The following is a 16,455-nucleotide window of genomic DNA, read 5'->3' on the forward strand; positions in this document are numbered from 1 at the left end:
AACCCACTTGCTGACTGTCACTGCACTCAGTGTCTACACTGCTAGCCGTCCTCAGAATCCACTTGCTGACTGTCACTGCACCTGGTGTCTACACCACTAGCCGGCCTCAGAGCCAGTCCCGAGCCCTCCTGCTTCTTCTGCCCTAGTCCTGGGCAGGCAGGTATGAGAGGGCGGGAGGGAGGGAGGCGAGAGTGTGCCTTTGTGCCCCCGGGCTCTCGGGGCTGGCCCTGGCATTTTTGGGGCATTTATCTCCATGGTAAAGAGGCTTGGTCTGTTTGTGGAGGTTGCTTGTGACTCAGTAAGTCAACAAGAGGGAAGTCTGGACTCCTTGGGACGTCACTCGGTGAATGGAGAGGGAGGGTCCTTTGGAGCCAGTTCTCCGGGAAACCCAAGGGTCAAGTCAGCAAACATTTGTTGCTATGGTGGCAATGGGGGGAGGGGGGAAGGGGGAGGGACACAAATGGCCCCCGGAGCTCCCGGTCTGACTGAGGGATTGCAGCATAAATACCACACATGGCAACCATGGAGAATAAAAGGAACCTCAAGAGGGAGATAACGTTATAGACGTAAACGGAAGTTTATAGATTTGCAGTTTCGCGTGAAATCATCTTTTAAAGAATCACACCAAAAGCTTGTTTTAATCCATGAATTAAAAATGCTAGACATATTTTTTTAAGAGGGAGGGAACATTCAGGGAGGAGGCTCATTGAAGGCCTAAAGGAGGTGCCAGCCCTTCAGCTGAGTCTCGAGGAAGCCAGAGATCCTTCTAGAGCGAGGGAGGAGAGAGAGCATTTACACAGAGTCAGGGAGGCCCGAGATGGAATGTTGTTGACAGGAATCAGTTGGCAGGCGGGTCTGGGACGGAGGCGGTGGGAGGGGAAACGGGGCTGGGAAGCCAGGGGAGAGCCGGGGGGTGAGGATCTCTGGGGGCAGACCAGGGATTCTGTCAGCCTGAAACCCAGCGGGCAGCTCTCCTAGAAATAGTTTACGTGGACCCAGCGTTCTCACCCAGGTCTCCCCGGCTGTGAGGCGGAAATGATTTCTTCCCTTTCGCAGATCGAGGCTGACCGATCCACACCCCCCCCTCCCCCTGGGAGGACGTAGTTTCAGTCCTTCATGAAAACCTTTCTGAGATGCTGGAGTTTTCTTTCCCGCCTTCCCCAAGAAGGGTCAGCGACCCTTGCGGCGGCACCCTGGGCCCTCGTTCCCAGCCACGCTGCTTTTAAAATCAGCCGCCCAAATTCCGGCCAGACGGCCTGGATCTGAGTCCTAGATCATCCGTTGCCGAACCAGAGCCATCCCTGGCTTTGGCCGGCTCCTCTGTAAAAGGAGGAGGTCGGGCTCGGGTCTGCAGCCCCGCCCGGTTCTAGGCCTGAGGTCGTGCAGCCTGATTCTGAGGCTCCCCCTAAAGGGATCAGAGGCTTTCGGCTCCCCGAAGAGCTGGTACTGAGCATTTGGGGGAATCCACATTTAATGAACGGGGCACATGTTCCTGTCTCTATTGGGCCTGGGACTGCAGGGCACGGAGAGCTCCAGCCCCAGGCCAATTCCTCCTTCTTCCAGAATCGGGATGAATCCCTTCGCAGACACCGTGCAGAGCCTCCGGGAGGCCTTCCACTCCGGGAAAAGCCGCCCAGCGGAGTTCCGAGCTGCCCAGCTCGAAGGGCTGAACCGCTTTCTAAAGGAGAACCGAGATTCCCTCCTGGCTGCCCTGGCCCAGGATCTACGCAAGGTAAGGCCCGAAAGGCTTCTCTGGAGACCAGTCGGGGCATCTCAGCCCCCAGGCATGGAGAGGCTCTTCTAAGTGTCTTATCCAGTCTCGCTCCCAAGCACGAGCCCCTCTGTCAGCCTCCCCGCTGCTCTGCTTGAACACTCCTGAGGTTGGGCAGCTCGTCACCTCACAAGTCAGTCCTTGCCCTCGTTAAAAACTCCTCCCCTTCAATCAGGGTAGCTCTGGCCCGTGGCACTTTCCACCCCCTTCACGTGGCCAAGGACATCACGCGTCCTTCTGGCGTCCGTGTCACATGCACGTGAGGGGTCGGCCACCAAAGCTCCCAAGACATTTGCACAGGGACAGTTTTCTAGCCCTACTTCGCCATTGAGTCCTTGAACCCACATTCGGGATCTTCGATTCACTCTTGTTCACTCGAACTCATCATCCTAACCTTTAGTGTCTTTGGGGATCTGAAGTCTGCCGTCTGTGTTAGCCGACTTATGGCCTCCATATGTTGGGGCGGCGTGCTAGTTGGACTTTCCTCTAAGTCACTGATGAAAATCTGAAATGAGGAGAGTGAGGTATTGAAGAAAGAAAGAGAAAGGAAGGAAGGGAGGGAAGGAGGGAGGGAGAAAGGGAAGGAAGGAAGGAGGGAGGGAGGAAGGAGGAAGGAAGGAAGGAAGGAAGGAAGGAAGGAAGGAAGGAAGGAAGGAAGGAAGGAAGGAAGGAAGGAAGGAAGGAAGGAAGGAAGGGAAGGAAGAGGGAGGAAGGAAAGGAAGAAGGGTGGGAAGGAAGCAAGGAAGGAAGGAGGAAGGGAAAGAAGGAAGGAAGAAAGGAAGAAAAGGAAGGAAGGAATGAGGGAAAGAAGGGAGGGAAGGAGGAAGCAACAGGTCAGATCATAAGGTAGAGTCCTGTGGCCCAATACTGAAGACTTCATTCCAGACTGGCATGCATCCATCACTCAACACAATTCTTCAGCTATAAATTACCCCCCCTCCCCCACTACCACCCCATCCATATTTCTCGGTCTAGTCCACAAATATCCTTTGCCTCAGTGAAATCCCGAGCTTCTGTGTCTAAGAACTTCCCTGACCTAGCAGTGTGATAACCCTATAAAGTTAAAATAAGTGACTCGTTGGGCAGAGCATGTTTGTAACGATGCTCTGTGGGTAACTGTGGGCACTTGGTGTGGAGCCCTGAGCTCGGGTTATGATTTCAAAACCGCCTGTTTCATAATCGAGCTCATCGTTGGCCAGGGCTCCAGATCCCCGGCCTGCTAGGAGGCCTGCCGATCCCCCCATCTCTGTCTGGGTCCCTTTCTCTCCCTCTCTTTCTCCCTCCCCCATCTGTCTCTGTTTGTTCCTCTCTCTATCTCTAGCTCTCTCTTTCTCTCTTTTCCTGCCCCATCTCTCTTTCTCTCCCTCTCCCTCTCTCTGGTTTGGAGTCTCCAGGGACTTGGCTGTAAGACTCGAGAAGGTCACCTAGCTCCTCAGATCTGGCAAACATGGTGGAGGTGAGGGAAGGGCCTCGTAAGCCTTGAAGTGGGCTATAAATGTGAGTTATTTTTGTTGGTTGGTGAGTTATTTTTTTTTATTATAGTCTTTTATTTACAAGATATGTGCATGGGTAATTTTTCAGCATCGATAATTGCCAAACCTTTTGTTCCGACTTTTCCCCTCCTTCCCCCCATCCCCTCCCCCAGATGGCAGGTGGACCGATACATGTTAAATATGTTAAAGTATAAGTGTATACATGTCCTAACAGTTATTTTGCTGCACAAGAAAAATCGGATTCAGAAATAGTGTCCAATTAACCTGTGAAGGGAATCCGAAATGCAGGCGGACAAAAATAGAGGGACTGGGAATTCTATGTAGTGGTTCCTAGTCATCTCCCAGAGTTCTTTCCCTCGGTATAGCCGGTTCAGTTCATTCCTGCTCCATTGGAACTGATTTGGTTCATCTCATTGCTGAGGGGCCACGTCCATCAGAATTGATCATGGTATTGTCTTGTTGTTGAGGTATATAATGATCTCCTGGTCCTGCTCATTTCCCTCAGCATCAGTTCCTGTCAGTCTCTCCTGGCCTCTCTGAAATCCTCCTGCTGGTCATTTCTTACAGAACAATAATATTCCATGACACTCATAGGCCACAATTTACAGACTCTCCCCTTTGCTTTTCCGTTTTTTATCCCGGATAGATTCCTTCCACCAAGCCTCCGCAGTGAGCCCGGCCTCTCTCCAACTCTTTGTTCAGTCTGGTCTTTCACCCTCCCCCCCCCCCCAGCTATGTGTGTCTGAAAACGAGTCCCTCTCTCCCAGCTCTCGGGACTCGGGGTCATTCTCGTCCTTTCTCATCTCCTCCAGGAGTTCGCCCCGTCTGTCATTCACTCACCTGCTCTCATCTCCCGTGGCGCCCACAAATGTGCCCAAGACCCCCCACTCTCCCCCCTCCCATCATCACCTCTTTCAGGGCTAAGTGTTGTCAACCATCACTGCCTCAACTTCCTCACCCCTGACCCACTTGGAATAAATCCTCGTGCCGATTAGGCTCTTAAGGACCTTTTCCTTCCCTCTCTCCCTTCCTTCCTTCCTTCCTTCCTTTCCTCCTTCCATCCTTCTTCTCTCCTTCCTTCCATTCTTGCAAAAGTGGGAGACTGGAGGTATCTAACGTCATACATTTCTTTGCTGTGTTGGTTAGTTTTGCTGGATTTCTCTCATTTAGCCCCAGCCCCAAAGTCAGGACGACCTGAGTTCAAATCTGACCTCAGACACTTAACACTTTCCCGCTGGGTGACCCTGGGCCAATTGCCTCAGGAAAAAAAAAAAAAAAAGATGTTTCTCCTTTAATTTTACTCCTTGCTATAAAGGACAGTTCTCTGGGAGGGAGGTAGATGACATAAAACCAACAGATATCGATAAACATCTATTTTAAATAAATTAGCCGCCCCACACACTACTCGGTCCTGGAGAGGACGGAGCCCAGGCCTCTAAGCCAGGCTGGGGGGGCCTGTGTTGGGACACGTGGGGAGGGGCCTGGGGCCTGACCCACGGACCCCCTTTTCCTGCAGCCTCCCTTTGAGTCGGAGATCTCCGAGATCAGCATCTGCCAGAGTGAGATCAACCTGGCTTTGAACAGCCTGCACAGCTGGATGAAGGACGAACATGTGTCTAAAAACCTGGTGAGGCCGGGTGGGAGGCAGGAGAGAGGGAGGCTGGGGCCCCGGTGGGAAGCCAGAGGGAGGCCGGGGCCGGAGGGAGGCTCCCCTGCAGGTGCTCCCCTCCCAGGGCTCCTCTTCCCTCTGGTTCCCGAGCTCTTTGAGGGCCCCAGGCCGAGACCCGGCTCAGGGCCCAAGGGCGTCTCTGTGGCCAGGCCACCCAGCTGGACTCGGCCTTCATCCGGAAGGAGCCCTACGGCGTGGTCCTCATCATCGCCCCCTGGAACTACCCTCTGAACCTCATGCTGGTGCCTCTGGTGGGGGCCATCGCAGCAGGTGAGGATTGAGGGCCCGGACCCCCGGGGGCACTGCCCCCCCCCCAGAACCTCCCCTGCCGTTCCCGGGCCGAGCTGCAGGGAGAGAGATGGGGGTCCGAGGAGAGCAGCCAGCGTGAGTGAGGGGCCCAGAATTCTTGTCCAAGAGCGCCCGACACCCTGGGGACCTTGCGCAAGATTCCTCCATTTTCCTGCCTCTGCAGACTGGGGTTGAGCGCGGGTCCTCTTAAGGTCTCTAAGAGCTCTAAAGCCCCTTCATGGGGAGCGGGAGGCAGCGCAGGAGGAGGGCGGGGGGGGGGGGGGGAGTGTTAGCTCAGGAATCTTGGGATTCGATCCGAAGAGCTTTATGGGAAAGCAAACCCTGGGTGTGACATCACTATTATTCCTGACCCCCCCCCCCAGGCCCAGGAATGGTGGTCAGTGAGCCGCCCCCGCCTGACCACATCATCTGCAGCTGTGAACGTCCCCTCCCTGCAGCTCCCTTCTGGGTTCTCAGGCTCAGTTCTGATGCTCTGGCTTCTAAAGTTCTAGGACACTAAGGTTCTAAGGTTCTAAGACACTAAGGTTTTAAGGTTCTAAAGGTTCTAGGGCACTAAAGTTCCCCCTAGGCCTCAGAAAGCGGACCAGATCTGCCCGAGTCCATCCCCCTTTCCTCCCCTCCCTTCCTCCCAGACCTGTCCTTGCCAGCCCCATGCTGGAGACCGGGCCGGGGGTGGGGGTGGGGGGGAAGGGCTGGTCCAGCCTCGGGGACTAGGCTGCCATCCCATCTCCCCAACCCAGGCCGAGGGGGCTCCCCGGCTGAACCTGCCTCCCCCACCCCTCCCCTCAGGTAACTGTGTGGTGTTAAAGCCCTCCGAGTTGAGCAGCGGTGTGGAGAAGGTCATAGGGGAGGTGCTGCCCCGCTACCTGGACAAGGTGAGGGCTTAGCCTAGAGCTGCCCAAGATGCCCCCCCCCCCCGACTGTGACGGCCCCTCTGGCCTCGGGGCCCTCCTGGGGAAAGCGGGGCTGAGGCTTTGGGGGAGGGGCCCCAAGCTTCTCCCTATGGACCCGAGAAGTCAAGAGCGTAGCAGCAGCTCGAAGCTGGGCGGGGGTGACGGGCGGGCGCTTTAGCCAGGGGTCCAGGTGATGGAGGGAAGGAGGGCGTTCCGGGCCGGGCAGGGGGTCTGGGCTGCCCCAAGGAACCAGCTCCTCCCTGTGTCACAGAACTGCTTTGCTGTGGTGCTGGGGGGCCCCCAGGAGACCAGCGCCCTCCTGGAGAACAGATTCGACTACATCTTCTTCACAGGTGGGTCCGGGAGGGTCCAGGGGGCGACCAGGCCCGCCCCGAAGGGTCACCAGGAGGGCCGGCCCGAGGAAGCGGCTGGGGCCGTCTCGGGCCCTCTGCAGAGCTCAGGCCCGGGGCCTTTGAGAACCCGGCTCCTTGGTCTGCAGGAGGTGCTTAGGCGCTCTACCCTTCTTCCACCTCCCCAGGGAACACCACCGTGGGCCGGATCGTCATGGCCGCAGCCTCCCAGCACCTGACCCCCATCACCCTGGAGCTGGGGGGCAAGAACCCCTGCTACGTGGACGACAACTGCGACCTCCAGAATGTGGCCAACCGCGTGGCCTGGTTCCGCTTCTTCAATGCGGGCCAGACGTGCGTGGCCCCGGACTACGTGCTGTGCAGCCCGGAGACGCGGGAGAAGCTGCTGCCCGCCCTGCAGCGCGCCGTGACCCAGTTCTACGGGAAGGACCCCCAGAGCTCCCCGGACCTGGCCCGCATCATCAGCCCCAAGCACTTCCTCAGGCTCCGGGGCCTGCTGGGCAGCGGCCGCGTGGCCCTCGGCGGCCAGTCGGACGAGCAGGAACGCTACATCGGTGAGTGCTCCCCTCCCCCTCCCGTGGGGTCCCGGGGCTGTCAGGCTGAGGGAAGAGCCTCTGGGTGACCAGGACCCGGGACCCCCCCTCCCCTGGGGTCTCCGTGACCGGCAGCACAACCTCTCCATAATCCCCACCCCCCACCCCCCATTCCTGTGGGTCCCCGGCCTGAAGTCTCCTCTGTGGTCCGAGGCAGCCCCCACGGTGCTGGTGGATGTGAAGGAGACGGACCCCGTGATGCAGGAAGAGATCTTTGGGCCCATTTTGCCCATCCTGACCGTGGGCGGGGTCGAGGAGGCCATCGCCTTCATCAGGAAGAGGGAGAAGCCCCTGGCTCTGTACGCCTTCTCCAATGACTCAAAGGTAAGGGAAGTGCCAGGAGGAAATGGGTCCGAGGGGCAGGAATCAAGGGGACCCTGACTGCGGCCTACAGCCTCACCTCCCGGCCCCTCCCTGCGTAGCTCCCCACCTCTGCCCCAGCTGCCATTCTCCTCAGGCAGCTAAGTCACCCTCACGTGCTGAGCAAATTTCATGCCTTGCTGAGGTTCCGAGTCAAGAGGGGCCGGACTTCTGGTCGGCCCGTTCCCTGAGTGAGGCGTCCGGACGGGTGGCCATCCTTCCACAAGGGGTATCCCGGAGTCGGACTGCCAGCCCGCTTCTAGGGTGTCTCGATGCAGGGAGGATTGGGGGGGCTTCAGCGCCAGCCTGGCCCTGGCCATCAGCAGGTTTCCTCCCCTCTCCTGCCTGGGCTCCACGAGCGAAGGACAAAACTACTCGGGCTGAGCTGTCCTGCAGAGGTGGGGTTCGCTTTGTCCAGCACAGCCCCAGAGGGCCGGGAAATGGGAAGCACAAAGAGGAAGACGGCTGGATCTCGGAAAGAGTCCTAACACGGAGAGGAAGACGGCTGGATATTGGGAAAGAGACCTAACACTGAGAGGAAGACAGCTGGATCTCGAAAAAGAGACCTAACACTGAGAGGAAGACGGCTGGATCTCGGGAAAGAGACCTAACGCTGAGAGGAAGACGACTGGATCTCGGGAAAGAGACCTAACACTGAGAGGAAGACGGCTGGATATCAGGAAAGAGTCCTAACACAGAGAGGAAGATGGCTGGATCTCGGGAAAGAGACCTAACACTGAGAGGAAGACGGCTGGATATCAGGAAAGAGTCTAACACAGAGAGGAAGACGGCTGGATCTCGGGAAAGAGACCTAACACTGAGAGGAAGACGGCTGGATATCAGGAAAGAGTCCTAACACAGAGAGGAAGATGGCTGGATCTCGGGAAAGAGACCTAACACGGAGAGGAAGACGGCTGGATATCAGGAAAGAGTCCTAACACTGAGAGGAAGACGGCTGGATACCGGGAAAGAATCCTAATAGAGAGAGGAAGACGGCTGGATCTCGGGAGAGAGTCCTAACGCGGAGAGGAAGATGGCTGGATCTCGGGAAAGAGACCTAACGCGGAGAGGAAGACGGCTGGATCTCGGGAAAGAGTCCTAACACGGAGAGGAAGACGGCTGGATCTCGGGAAAGAGACCTAACGCGGAGAGGAAGACGGCTGGATCTCGGGAAAGAGATCTAACGCGGAGAGGAAGACGGCTGGATCTCGGGAAAGAGACCTAACGCGGAGAGGAAGACGGCTGGATCTCGGGAAAGAGACCTAACGCGGAGAGGCGGCCCGAGCATCAATGGGCTGTCCAGAGAAGCGGAGACTCGGCCATCCCGAGGTCTCCAGATGGGCTGAATGACCAGCCACTCAGCAGCAGCGCTGGTGTTGCCCAGTGTCCAACTCTCCATCAGGGGTTTCTTGGCAGAGATTTGGAGTGATTGGCCACTTCCTTCTCCAGCTCATTTTACAGATGAGGAAACTGAGGCAAACCGGGTGAAGGGACTTGCCCAGAATCACCCAGCTAGTGTCTGAGGCTGGATTTGAACTTGGGTCGTCTGGACTCCGGGGCCAGCACCTTGTCCTACGTGCTCCTGGCTGCCTCGTGTTGTAGAGGGGATTCCCATCTTCTAATGTTGGGTTCTAGTCTCAGAACCCTGCTCCCGCCCCTCTCCAAATCTAATTTATCCTAACGGTAAGAGGGAGACAAGCAGGTTCTTGAGCAGGGCAGCGGCACACTGAGAACTGTGCTTCAGGAGGCTCCTTCGGCAACCAATGGAGAACTGGAAGCCGAGAGCCTTTGTGAGTCCAGGCCAGAAGGGATGGGGTTGCTGGGGACCAGCTGAGTGGAAAGAAGGGATGGCCAGAGTCGGTCCGACAGCTCGGGGAGTGCGAGGGGGAGGGGAGGAGGAGAACGTGGGGGACTCGGAGCCAGCCCTCACCCTCCTGCGTCTGCCCCTGGCTCCTTGCCTTGGTAGTGATCTCTACATTTCTCAATGAGACCTTCTGGTCCTCTTTTGTGGATCGCCGGAGCCCGCTGCTGCTGCCCGCAGGGAGAGGCCCTTGCAGGGGTCCCGGCTCCCCTGAGCCCTCCTGGCTTTCTCCTAGGTGGTGCACCAGATGCTGGACCAGACCAGCAGTGGCGGCTTCTGTGGGAATGACGGGTTCATGCACATGACGCTGACCACGCTGCCCTTTGGAGGAGTAGGTAGGTCCAGTGCTCGGCCCCATCACCTGCCCCAGCCCCTGGGGCCCCCAGTTCTCCAGACCCCCCCTCCCCCCCATTTCCTGTCTCATTCCCCATATCTCTAAAGGGGCAGAAGTCATACTTGAACCTGTTTCCCTGATTCCAAGGTCTCCCCCACTGCCCCCAGGGCTGACCCAACTTTAATGTTTCCTGAATCGAACTGCCCTTGTGGGCCCTGGAAGACCCCAAGGTTAGAAAAGACTCAGTTCCTGCCCGTGGACTCACTATTCTGCAGGAAAAGGGACCAGACTTGTCAAATTCTAAAGCATTTTTTTTCAAGTTTGAACTCCAAATGTTCTCCCTCCCTTCTTCGCCTCCCCCGCTCACTAATGGGGCAAGCAAAAACTATCCGTGAGAAACAGCGGGAAACTTATTTCCGCATCAGCCACGTCTCCCTCTCACACGCTAGAGAACATTCTAGTTGCGTCCACACCCGGACTTCAGAGAGGTCTCTCATTGGGGCCCTTGGAACGAACTGTCCAGCGGACTAAGGGACCTCCCGGTGTGCTGAGGGGTTTTGCTGACCCCCCCCCCCACTTCCGGAGGGCCCGGCCCCTCACCGGCCGCCGCCTTTGTGTCCCGCAGGAAACAGCGGCATGGGCAGGTACCACGGCAAGTTCAGCTTCGACACCTTCTCGCACCAGCGAGGCTGCCTGCTGCGGAGCGCGGGGCTGGAGAAGTTTAACTCCCTGCGCTATCCGCCCTACGCCCAGCGCAACCTGGGGCTGCTGCTCTCCTTGGTGGAGGTGGGCCGCAAGAGCCAGTGCACGATCCTCTGAGCCGGCTCCGCCCGGGGCTCGGTGGCCGCGGGGCTGAGACGAACTTAAGCGAAGACTGCTGGGGGCAGGGGCCTCCTCGGACTCGGGGGGCTGCCTCCTTCTGTACCTGGGCCGGGGGGCTCTGGGCTGCCCCACGCTGCGCAGTTTAAGTAAAGGTCTGGTGGGAAACCCAAACTCAGCCCTCTGATCATTGAGCCAGGCTGAGAGCCGGCGGCGCATCTCCGGGGGAGAAAGGGAGGGCGTTTGGGCTGGGGCGGGCCGGCCGAGGAGGCTGGACTGGGGGAACGTCTCCCTTCTGCTCGGAGAAGCCGGTTTGGGAGGGGGGACTTCTGGCTCAGGGTTCCCCTCAGGCCCCACGGGCAGCCTGCATCCCTGCCCAGGGCCGGCCCAATCCGGCCTTTGAGGTCCCTCTTCCCTATGTCCAAAGAGCTGCCAAGTGTAGCTTCTGACATCCAGCCTCCCCGCCCCCCCTTTCCCCCGACTCCTCTGGGAGGGGTCCCGCCCAGCCTCCTGAGCATCTCCCAGGCACTTGCTGGCCGGGTACCCCCGCCTGCCTCAGTTTCTTCCTCGGTAAAATGAGCCGGAGAAGGCCATGGCCGAGCACTCTCTGCCAAGAAAACCCCACCGGGGTCAGAGACGGACTCGACAGAAACGACCCAAACAGAAAAGGAAGCCTCACACCGAGCGCTTCGTTCCAGGGGCCAGGCAGGGCCAGGCGCCGGAGGGGGCCCAGCAAGCACGGCCCACAGGGGCCCCCGAGGGGCGGGGGCGGGCGCGGGCTCACAGCCGGCGGCCGCGCCGCGGGGAGGATCCTGGACGTGCGGGCTCTGCGAGCCTGGACTACTCTAACCCCGACTTGCGCAGACTCCGTCACCCCGCCACGACCCAGGCGCCGGAACTAGGTCACTCAGGAAGGTGAGCCGCCGGGCCCGCTTTATAGACCAGGAAATTAGTCACTCACGTGACCGCGCTCTCACGCCCCTCCCACGAGACGCTAAACACCTGATACCCGGCGTTCCCCGCACGTGACGACGACGTCTTTGCTCATTGGGCCTCCTGGACAAGCATGGCGACGCCCAGCTTGACTTCCTGCGGGACCCCGAATTTGGCCAATCATTCGGGGGTTCAAAGTTATGATCCCGCCTCTTGCCTCTTAACCAATCAAAGTTTTTCATTTCCGTCCTGCGCCCCTGAAATGACAAGCCAGCGAGCCAATGGAAACTGTTAGGCGATGACGGCGGCCCCCGCCCCTAGATGACAGACCCGGCTCCGAGGCTTAGCAGCGGCGGCGGCGGCGGCGGCGGCGGCGCCGGCGCTTCTTCCAGGTGGGTTTGCAACTCATCTGGCAGAGATGAAAGGGAGAAAACAGCGCGGGCCCGGGGCTGGGCCGGGCCAGGCCAGGCCGGGCATTCTAGCACCGGCCGTACCATGCGAGAAGCCGTTCCTGCAGTCCTTCGGGATGCAAGCATGAGGGTCACCCTGGCAGTGCGCATGCGCCTTGCGCGCAGTCGGGCTCGGAGGGGCGGAGGCCCGGCCTGAGGTCAGGGGTCGCTGGGTCAAAGTGAGGTTCCTCAGCTCCCTCTCCTCTCTACCTTCCCGCCCCTCCCCCCGCATCTCAGCCCAGCGGACAAGGTTCGGTTCCGGGGACCTGGAAAGGGACCCGTCCAAGGTCACGAGCGGAGCCGGGCCCCCGACCCCGAATGGGGACCCCTCCCCCTCCTCGCCCGGCTCTGCGGGACACACAGGGGACGCACCGCGGGGGCGGTGGGGGGAGGGGGCGTATCCCGAGGGGCTTGCAGAGCTCAGGGAAGGGGTTTCTTGTCCGGACGGGCCCCCGAGGGAGGGAGGGAGGGAGGGAGGGATGAAGGAGTCCAGGAATATGAGTGAATGAATGAACGGAACAAGCGCCGAGTGAAGGAACGATCTGAGAAGTGAACAAATTAGTAAAGAATCAGTGAATGAGCGCATGAAGAAATGAAGGGGCGAATGAATGAGTGAAAGAACAAGTGAGTGAAGGAACAGATGAATGAGAAGGAATCAACACGCGAGTGAGTGCATGAACATGAAGAAATGGGTGAATAAGTGAATGGGTGAGGGTGGCCCCCCCAGGCTGGGGAACAGGGCCCACGGGGGCCCCCGAAAGCTGGGGCTCAGACCCCCGCTGACCCGCCCCGTCTCCTCTTCCCAGATGAGCTCCCCAAACATGGCTCTGCTGCGGGTCCTTTCCCGGGTGGCCGGGGCAGGTAGGTGAGCCCCACTGGGCACAGGGGGCAGGGTGGGAGGCTTTGCCCCCGGGCCACGGTGACCCTCCGCCTCTTCCAGGATCAGCCGGCCGTCCAGCCCTGGCCAGAGGCCTGCACTGCAGCTCCCCCTCCTCCTCCTACAGTGAGTATTCCCCGGGTGGATGTCTTCTCCCCTTTGACCTCTGACCCAGCCCACCTGGACGGTGGAACAGGAGTGGCCAGGCCGGGACCGGCAGGGTCCGCCCCCCGACGCGCTGCTGTGACTGGGGAGTCTCCCACGGGATGGCTGTGAGCAGAGGCGGGCTGCCCTGCGCCACCCAGGGAAGGGATGCTCAGAGAGCCCCAGACTAATTTCTGGGCCCACTGGCCCTCAGCCTGCACCGCTCCCGGTCCCTGGGCCGGCAGAAAGCGCCCTAGCGCCCCCTGTCCTTTATCGGGGCCTCGCGCACAGAACCCCACTCACTGCCTTCCCGGCGAGCCGCGGTTCACAACGTCCCCGTTCGCTCGCCACCTTAACGAGTAGCGGGTCTTGTGGGTGGGCAGGGCCTGGTCCTCCTTTGGGGCGCAGCCTTCTTGTACCCGAGGTGCCCCCGAGCCCCCCCAGCTGACGCACCTTCTTTCCAGAGTATGTGAACGTGAAGGAGTTCCCCATGGACATGAAGTCCGTGACCGACCGCGCAGCGCAGACCCTGCTGTGGACCGAGCTCGTCCGAGGTGCGCCGGGGGCGAGGGAGGGAGGGAGGCCGGGGGCGAGGGAGGGAGGCCAGGGATGAGGAAGGGAGGGAGGCTGGGGGCGAGGGAGGGAAGCAGGGAGGCCAGGAGGCAAGGCAGATGCCCACGGGGGACTCTCTCCCTTGTCCTAGGTTTGGGGATGACGCTGAGTTACCTCTTCCGGGAGCCCGCCACCATCAACTACCCCTTTGAGAAGGGCCCCCTGAGCCCCCGCTTCCGGGGGGAGCACGCCTTGAGGCGCTACCCCTCGGGGGAGGAGCGGTGCATCGCCTGCAAGCTCTGCGAGGCCGTGTGCCCGGCCCAGGTGAGGCAGCGGCGTCTGGGGGCCCGTCTGGGATGGGCGGGGGGGGGGGGGCTCTGCTGGGATGGGCATGGGGGGGGGGCTCCGCTGCTCAGCCGCTCCTTCCGCAGGCGATCACCATCGAGGCCGAGCCCAGGGCGGACGGCAGCCGGAGGACCACCCGCTACGACATCGACATGACCAAGTGCATCTACTGCGGCTTCTGCCAGGAGGCCTGCCCCGTGGACGCCATCGTGGAGGTCAGCGGGGGCAGGGGAGTGGAGGAGGGGTGACATGGGGGTTGGACACAGAAGGGGCCATCAGGCGGGGAGGAGGGGCCGTGTGGGAGTCCTCGGAGGGAGGGGCACCCCCAGGGCTTCACGGCTCCCACCCCCACCCAGGGCCCCAACTTTGAATTCTCCACGGAGACCCACGAGGAGCTGCTTTACAACAAGGAGAAGCTTCTCAACAACGGGGACAAGTGGGAGGCCGAGATCGCCGCCAACATCCAGGCCGACTTCCTGTACCGGTGAGGCCGGAGCCCCGGCCTCCCTCCTCCCGCTCTGACTAAGGCTCTTCCCCCGGCCTCCGAAATAAAGCCTAGAAACGTGTGCTGGGCGTCTCATTTGGCAGCACTGGGGACACGTTGCACCAGCCCCCACCTCCCTGTTGTGGGGGTCGCCGGGGGGGGGGGAAGAGGGAGGGGCTGGCCGGACTGAGGTGGGGGAGGGTCTGCTCCGTGGGTCCTTCCGAGCCCCACTCTCCAGGGGGGGGGGGGACGCCCTCCCCTAGAGGAGGCCCCGCAGGCCTGCCCCCATACCCAGGAAACCTCATTTAAGAAGAAGGTGGGAGGTCCTGGGGGAGGGGCACCGGCCTGGTGAGGCAGTCCTGCCTAAGCAACATGGAGGACGGGGCAGGGGAGCCACTGAGGGTAAGGGAGTGAGGAGGTGGCCCTGAAGGGAGACGGCAGCGGGAGCGCATCCCAAATCCTGGTTAGGTCTCCCCTCTGGTCCTGGGAACCGAGGCCGAGCCAGCGGGGCCTGCCCTCGCAGAGCCTGGACATGGTTCTCATGGACCGGGAAGGGGGCCTGGAGAGGATGGGGAGTGGGCCCGCTGGGCACCAGAGGGATGGCGGACGCAGACAAGCTGATGGAGGCCGGAGGGGCCTCTGATCCCGCCCTGGCCGGAGGATGGGGCCGAGCCGTCGGGGACGGGTCCCCACAGTTGGGTGGGACGGCAGCCCCAGAAATGGGCCCATGAGGAAAGAGGTTCCGAGAACCCTGACCTCAGGCTTGCCACGTGAGGGGTGAGGAAGGGAGTCGGGGCAGAGCTGAAGCCCCCGTGTGTCAGCTGGGACCCCGCACGTGCAGAAGGCGCAGAGGGGGGGCAGGGGATCCTCAGATTATGGCCGACCACCTCCTCCCCCGAAGGACCAGGGAAGCCCGGGGAAGATGGGCCACTTTTCTGACAGATTTGTCTTCAGGCTGGGTCTGGATCCAGGGAGACCCAAGTTCAAACAGGACCTTGGCCACTGCCTACCTGTGTGAGAAATCACCTGCGTTTGCCTCAGTTTCCTTAACTGGGAAATGGGAACTGAAGAGACCATAGCTAGAGCGTCACAGCCTGGCACACAGTAGGGGCTACATAAACGCAGCCTCGGTCAGAAAAGGGCTCCTGGGGCCCCTTTGCGGGGCCGTCTTGGCCGGAGCCGGGGCTGGAGAAGCTGGTGCGCTGGGCAGGCCTGCCCGGAGTCGGGGTGACCCTGGGGGCGCCCTCTGGGCCCCCCTTTCCCAAACTCTGAGAGACTTGGGGACCGAGCGCTCCCTAAGACGTCTCCGGCCAAATCACTCGGGCAAAGACTGTCGACTGGCTGCTCGCAGCCCCCTAGAGAAGGGCCGCCCGCCGCCCGCCTTCCACAGGAGCTTTGGGGAGGGGTCAGGGCACCCACGGGCCGGGGCAGGGGGAGGACCGGGTCTCCTTGAGAGGGCTTTGAATTTCAGCCTGGGGGCCGCCTTATTCTTGAGTCACTTCCCCTTTTCTGCGCCACGAGGGACTGGGGAAGGGCCCAGGGGACAGACACACTCATGCCCCGCACTGGGGTGAGTCAGCCCCAGTTGCCTCAGGTACCAGCACATTCACGGCTTTATTTGTGATGGCGAAGAATTGGAAACGGAGGCAGTGCCCGGGACCCCGGGAATGGCTGAAGGCCGGTGATGCTGGAGGGGAGAGGGGCGGAACTGACCCGAAGGAAGGGAGCCGTGCCACAGGAACAACCGCAAAGGCCCAGGGAGAGGAGGGGAGAGCGGGAGCCGGGCCCTGGGCAGGGCGGGGGGACAGCGCCAGGGGAGGCCATGGCAAGCCCCCGGAACCCCCGCCCGATGGGGGAAGGTCAGCTGACCTCCCCAGCCTCATTTTCCCCATCTGTAAAATCAGGTCGGCCTGGGCCTTGGAGCTCCCTGGCTGGGGCTGGAGCCCATGCAAGGAGAGGCTTATTGGGAGGTTACTGAAAATGGGTCATTTCCCCCATTCAGGTTCTCGGAGCGCGGACCTTGGAGGCGCGGCCCCGGGAGGCGCAGCCCCGGGGTCCAAGGGCCCTCCCCCCGCCCGCACTCGGGCCCTGCCTGCGCCTCCTCAGCGCTCCCCCGGTTCCGGGGTTCCTCCGGTTCTGGGGAGCGCTCCCTTCTCAGGCTCCAGCCTCAGTTGCCCAAACAGCCCCCAGGCTTGTCC

The 16,455-nt window shown here is 60.7% G+C and overlaps 2 protein-coding genes and 1 long non-coding RNA gene across 14 annotated transcripts; 2 read left to right on the forward strand and 1 right to left on the reverse strand.

Annotated features, from left to right (window-relative positions):
* The first annotated feature begins 7 nt into the window (after positions 1 to 7).
* ALDH3B1 (aldehyde dehydrogenase 3 family member B1) lies at positions 8 to 10,647 on the forward strand. Of its 3 annotated transcripts, XM_051967521.1 has the most exons (10): positions 8 to 160; positions 1,564 to 1,732; positions 4,781 to 4,891; positions 5,083 to 5,203; positions 6,032 to 6,117; positions 6,407 to 6,488; positions 6,674 to 7,060; positions 7,257 to 7,423; positions 9,556 to 9,655; positions 10,280 to 10,647. In XM_051967521.1, the coding sequence occupies exons 2-10, from the start codon at positions 1,571 to 1,573 to the stop codon at positions 10,471 to 10,473; spliced, it is 1,410 nt and encodes a 469-aa protein (XP_051823481.1). In that variant the 5' UTR covers positions 8 to 160; positions 1,564 to 1,570; the 3' UTR covers positions 10,474 to 10,647. The 3 variants fall into 3 exon arrangements, with proteins under 3 accessions (XP_051823481.1, XP_051823482.1, XP_051823483.1); XM_051967522.1 differs by lacking the exons at positions 8 to 160; positions 1,564 to 1,732 and adding an exon at positions 3,158 to 3,268; XM_051967523.1 differs by lacking the exons at positions 8 to 160; positions 1,564 to 1,732; positions 4,781 to 4,891; positions 5,083 to 5,203; positions 6,407 to 6,488 and having other exon boundaries at positions 6,038 to 6,117.
* LOC127542057 (uncharacterized) lies at positions 7,431 to 9,547 on the reverse strand. Of its 9 annotated transcripts, none has more exons than XR_007948538.1 (5): positions 8,517 to 9,547; positions 8,271 to 8,393; positions 8,108 to 8,148; positions 8,026 to 8,066; positions 7,431 to 7,984 (listed from the first exon to the last, which is right to left on the reverse strand). It is a non-coding gene; the product is annotated as an uncharacterized LOC127542057 (long non-coding RNA). The 9 variants fall into 9 exon arrangements; XR_007948537.1 differs by having other exon boundaries at positions 8,108 to 8,189; XR_007948540.1 differs by lacking the exon at positions 8,108 to 8,148.
* Positions 10,648 to 11,697: 1,050 nt separating the features above from the next.
* Positions 11,698 to 14,339, forward strand: NDUFS8 (NADH:ubiquinone oxidoreductase core subunit S8). 2 transcript variants are annotated; one of them, XM_051967528.1, is made up of 7 exons: positions 11,698 to 11,798; positions 12,662 to 12,716; positions 12,796 to 12,858; positions 13,341 to 13,430; positions 13,580 to 13,752; positions 13,860 to 13,988; positions 14,130 to 14,339. In XM_051967528.1, exons 2-7 carry the CDS (start codon positions 12,662 to 12,664, stop codon positions 14,259 to 14,261), a joined length of 642 nt encoding a protein of 213 aa, XP_051823488.1. In that variant the 5' UTR covers positions 11,698 to 11,798; the 3' UTR covers positions 14,262 to 14,339. The 2 variants fall into 2 exon arrangements, with proteins under 2 accessions (XP_051823488.1, XP_051823489.1); XM_051967529.1 differs by lacking the exon at positions 11,698 to 11,798 and adding an exon at positions 12,025 to 12,105.
* Positions 14,340 to 16,455: the final 2,116 nt, after the last annotated feature.

This window comes from Antechinus flavipes, chromosome 6, assembly GCF_016432865.1.
Source record: "Antechinus flavipes isolate AdamAnt ecotype Samford, QLD, Australia chromosome 6, AdamAnt_v2, whole genome shotgun sequence".
Lineage (NCBI taxonomy): Eukaryota > Metazoa > Chordata > Mammalia > Dasyuromorphia > Dasyuridae > Antechinus > Antechinus flavipes.

Coding starts and splice junctions, on each gene's coding strand:
- ALDH3B1 (XM_051967521.1), top strand. CDS start 1,571: ATGAATCCCTTCGCAGACACCGTGCAGAGCCTCCGGGAGGCCTTCCAC. Junction 4,892..5,082: donor AACATGTGTCTAAAAACCTG/GTGAGGCCGGGT, acceptor CTCTGTGGCCAG/GCCACCCAGCTGGACTCGGC. Junction 7,061..7,256: donor CGAGCAGGAACGCTACATCG/GTGAGTGCTCCC, acceptor GGTCCGAGGCAG/CCCCCACGGTGCTGGTGGAT.
- NDUFS8 (XM_051967528.1), top strand. CDS start 12,662: ATGAGCTCCCCAAACATGGCTCTGCTGCGGGTCCTTTCCCGGGTGGCC. Junction 12,859..13,340: donor CTCCCCCTCCTCCTCCTACA/GTGAGTATTCCC, acceptor CCTTCTTTCCAG/AGTATGTGAACGTGAAGGAG. Junction 13,431..13,579: donor GTGGACCGAGCTCGTCCGAG/GTGCGCCGGGGG, acceptor CCCTTGTCCTAG/GTTTGGGGATGACGCTGAGT.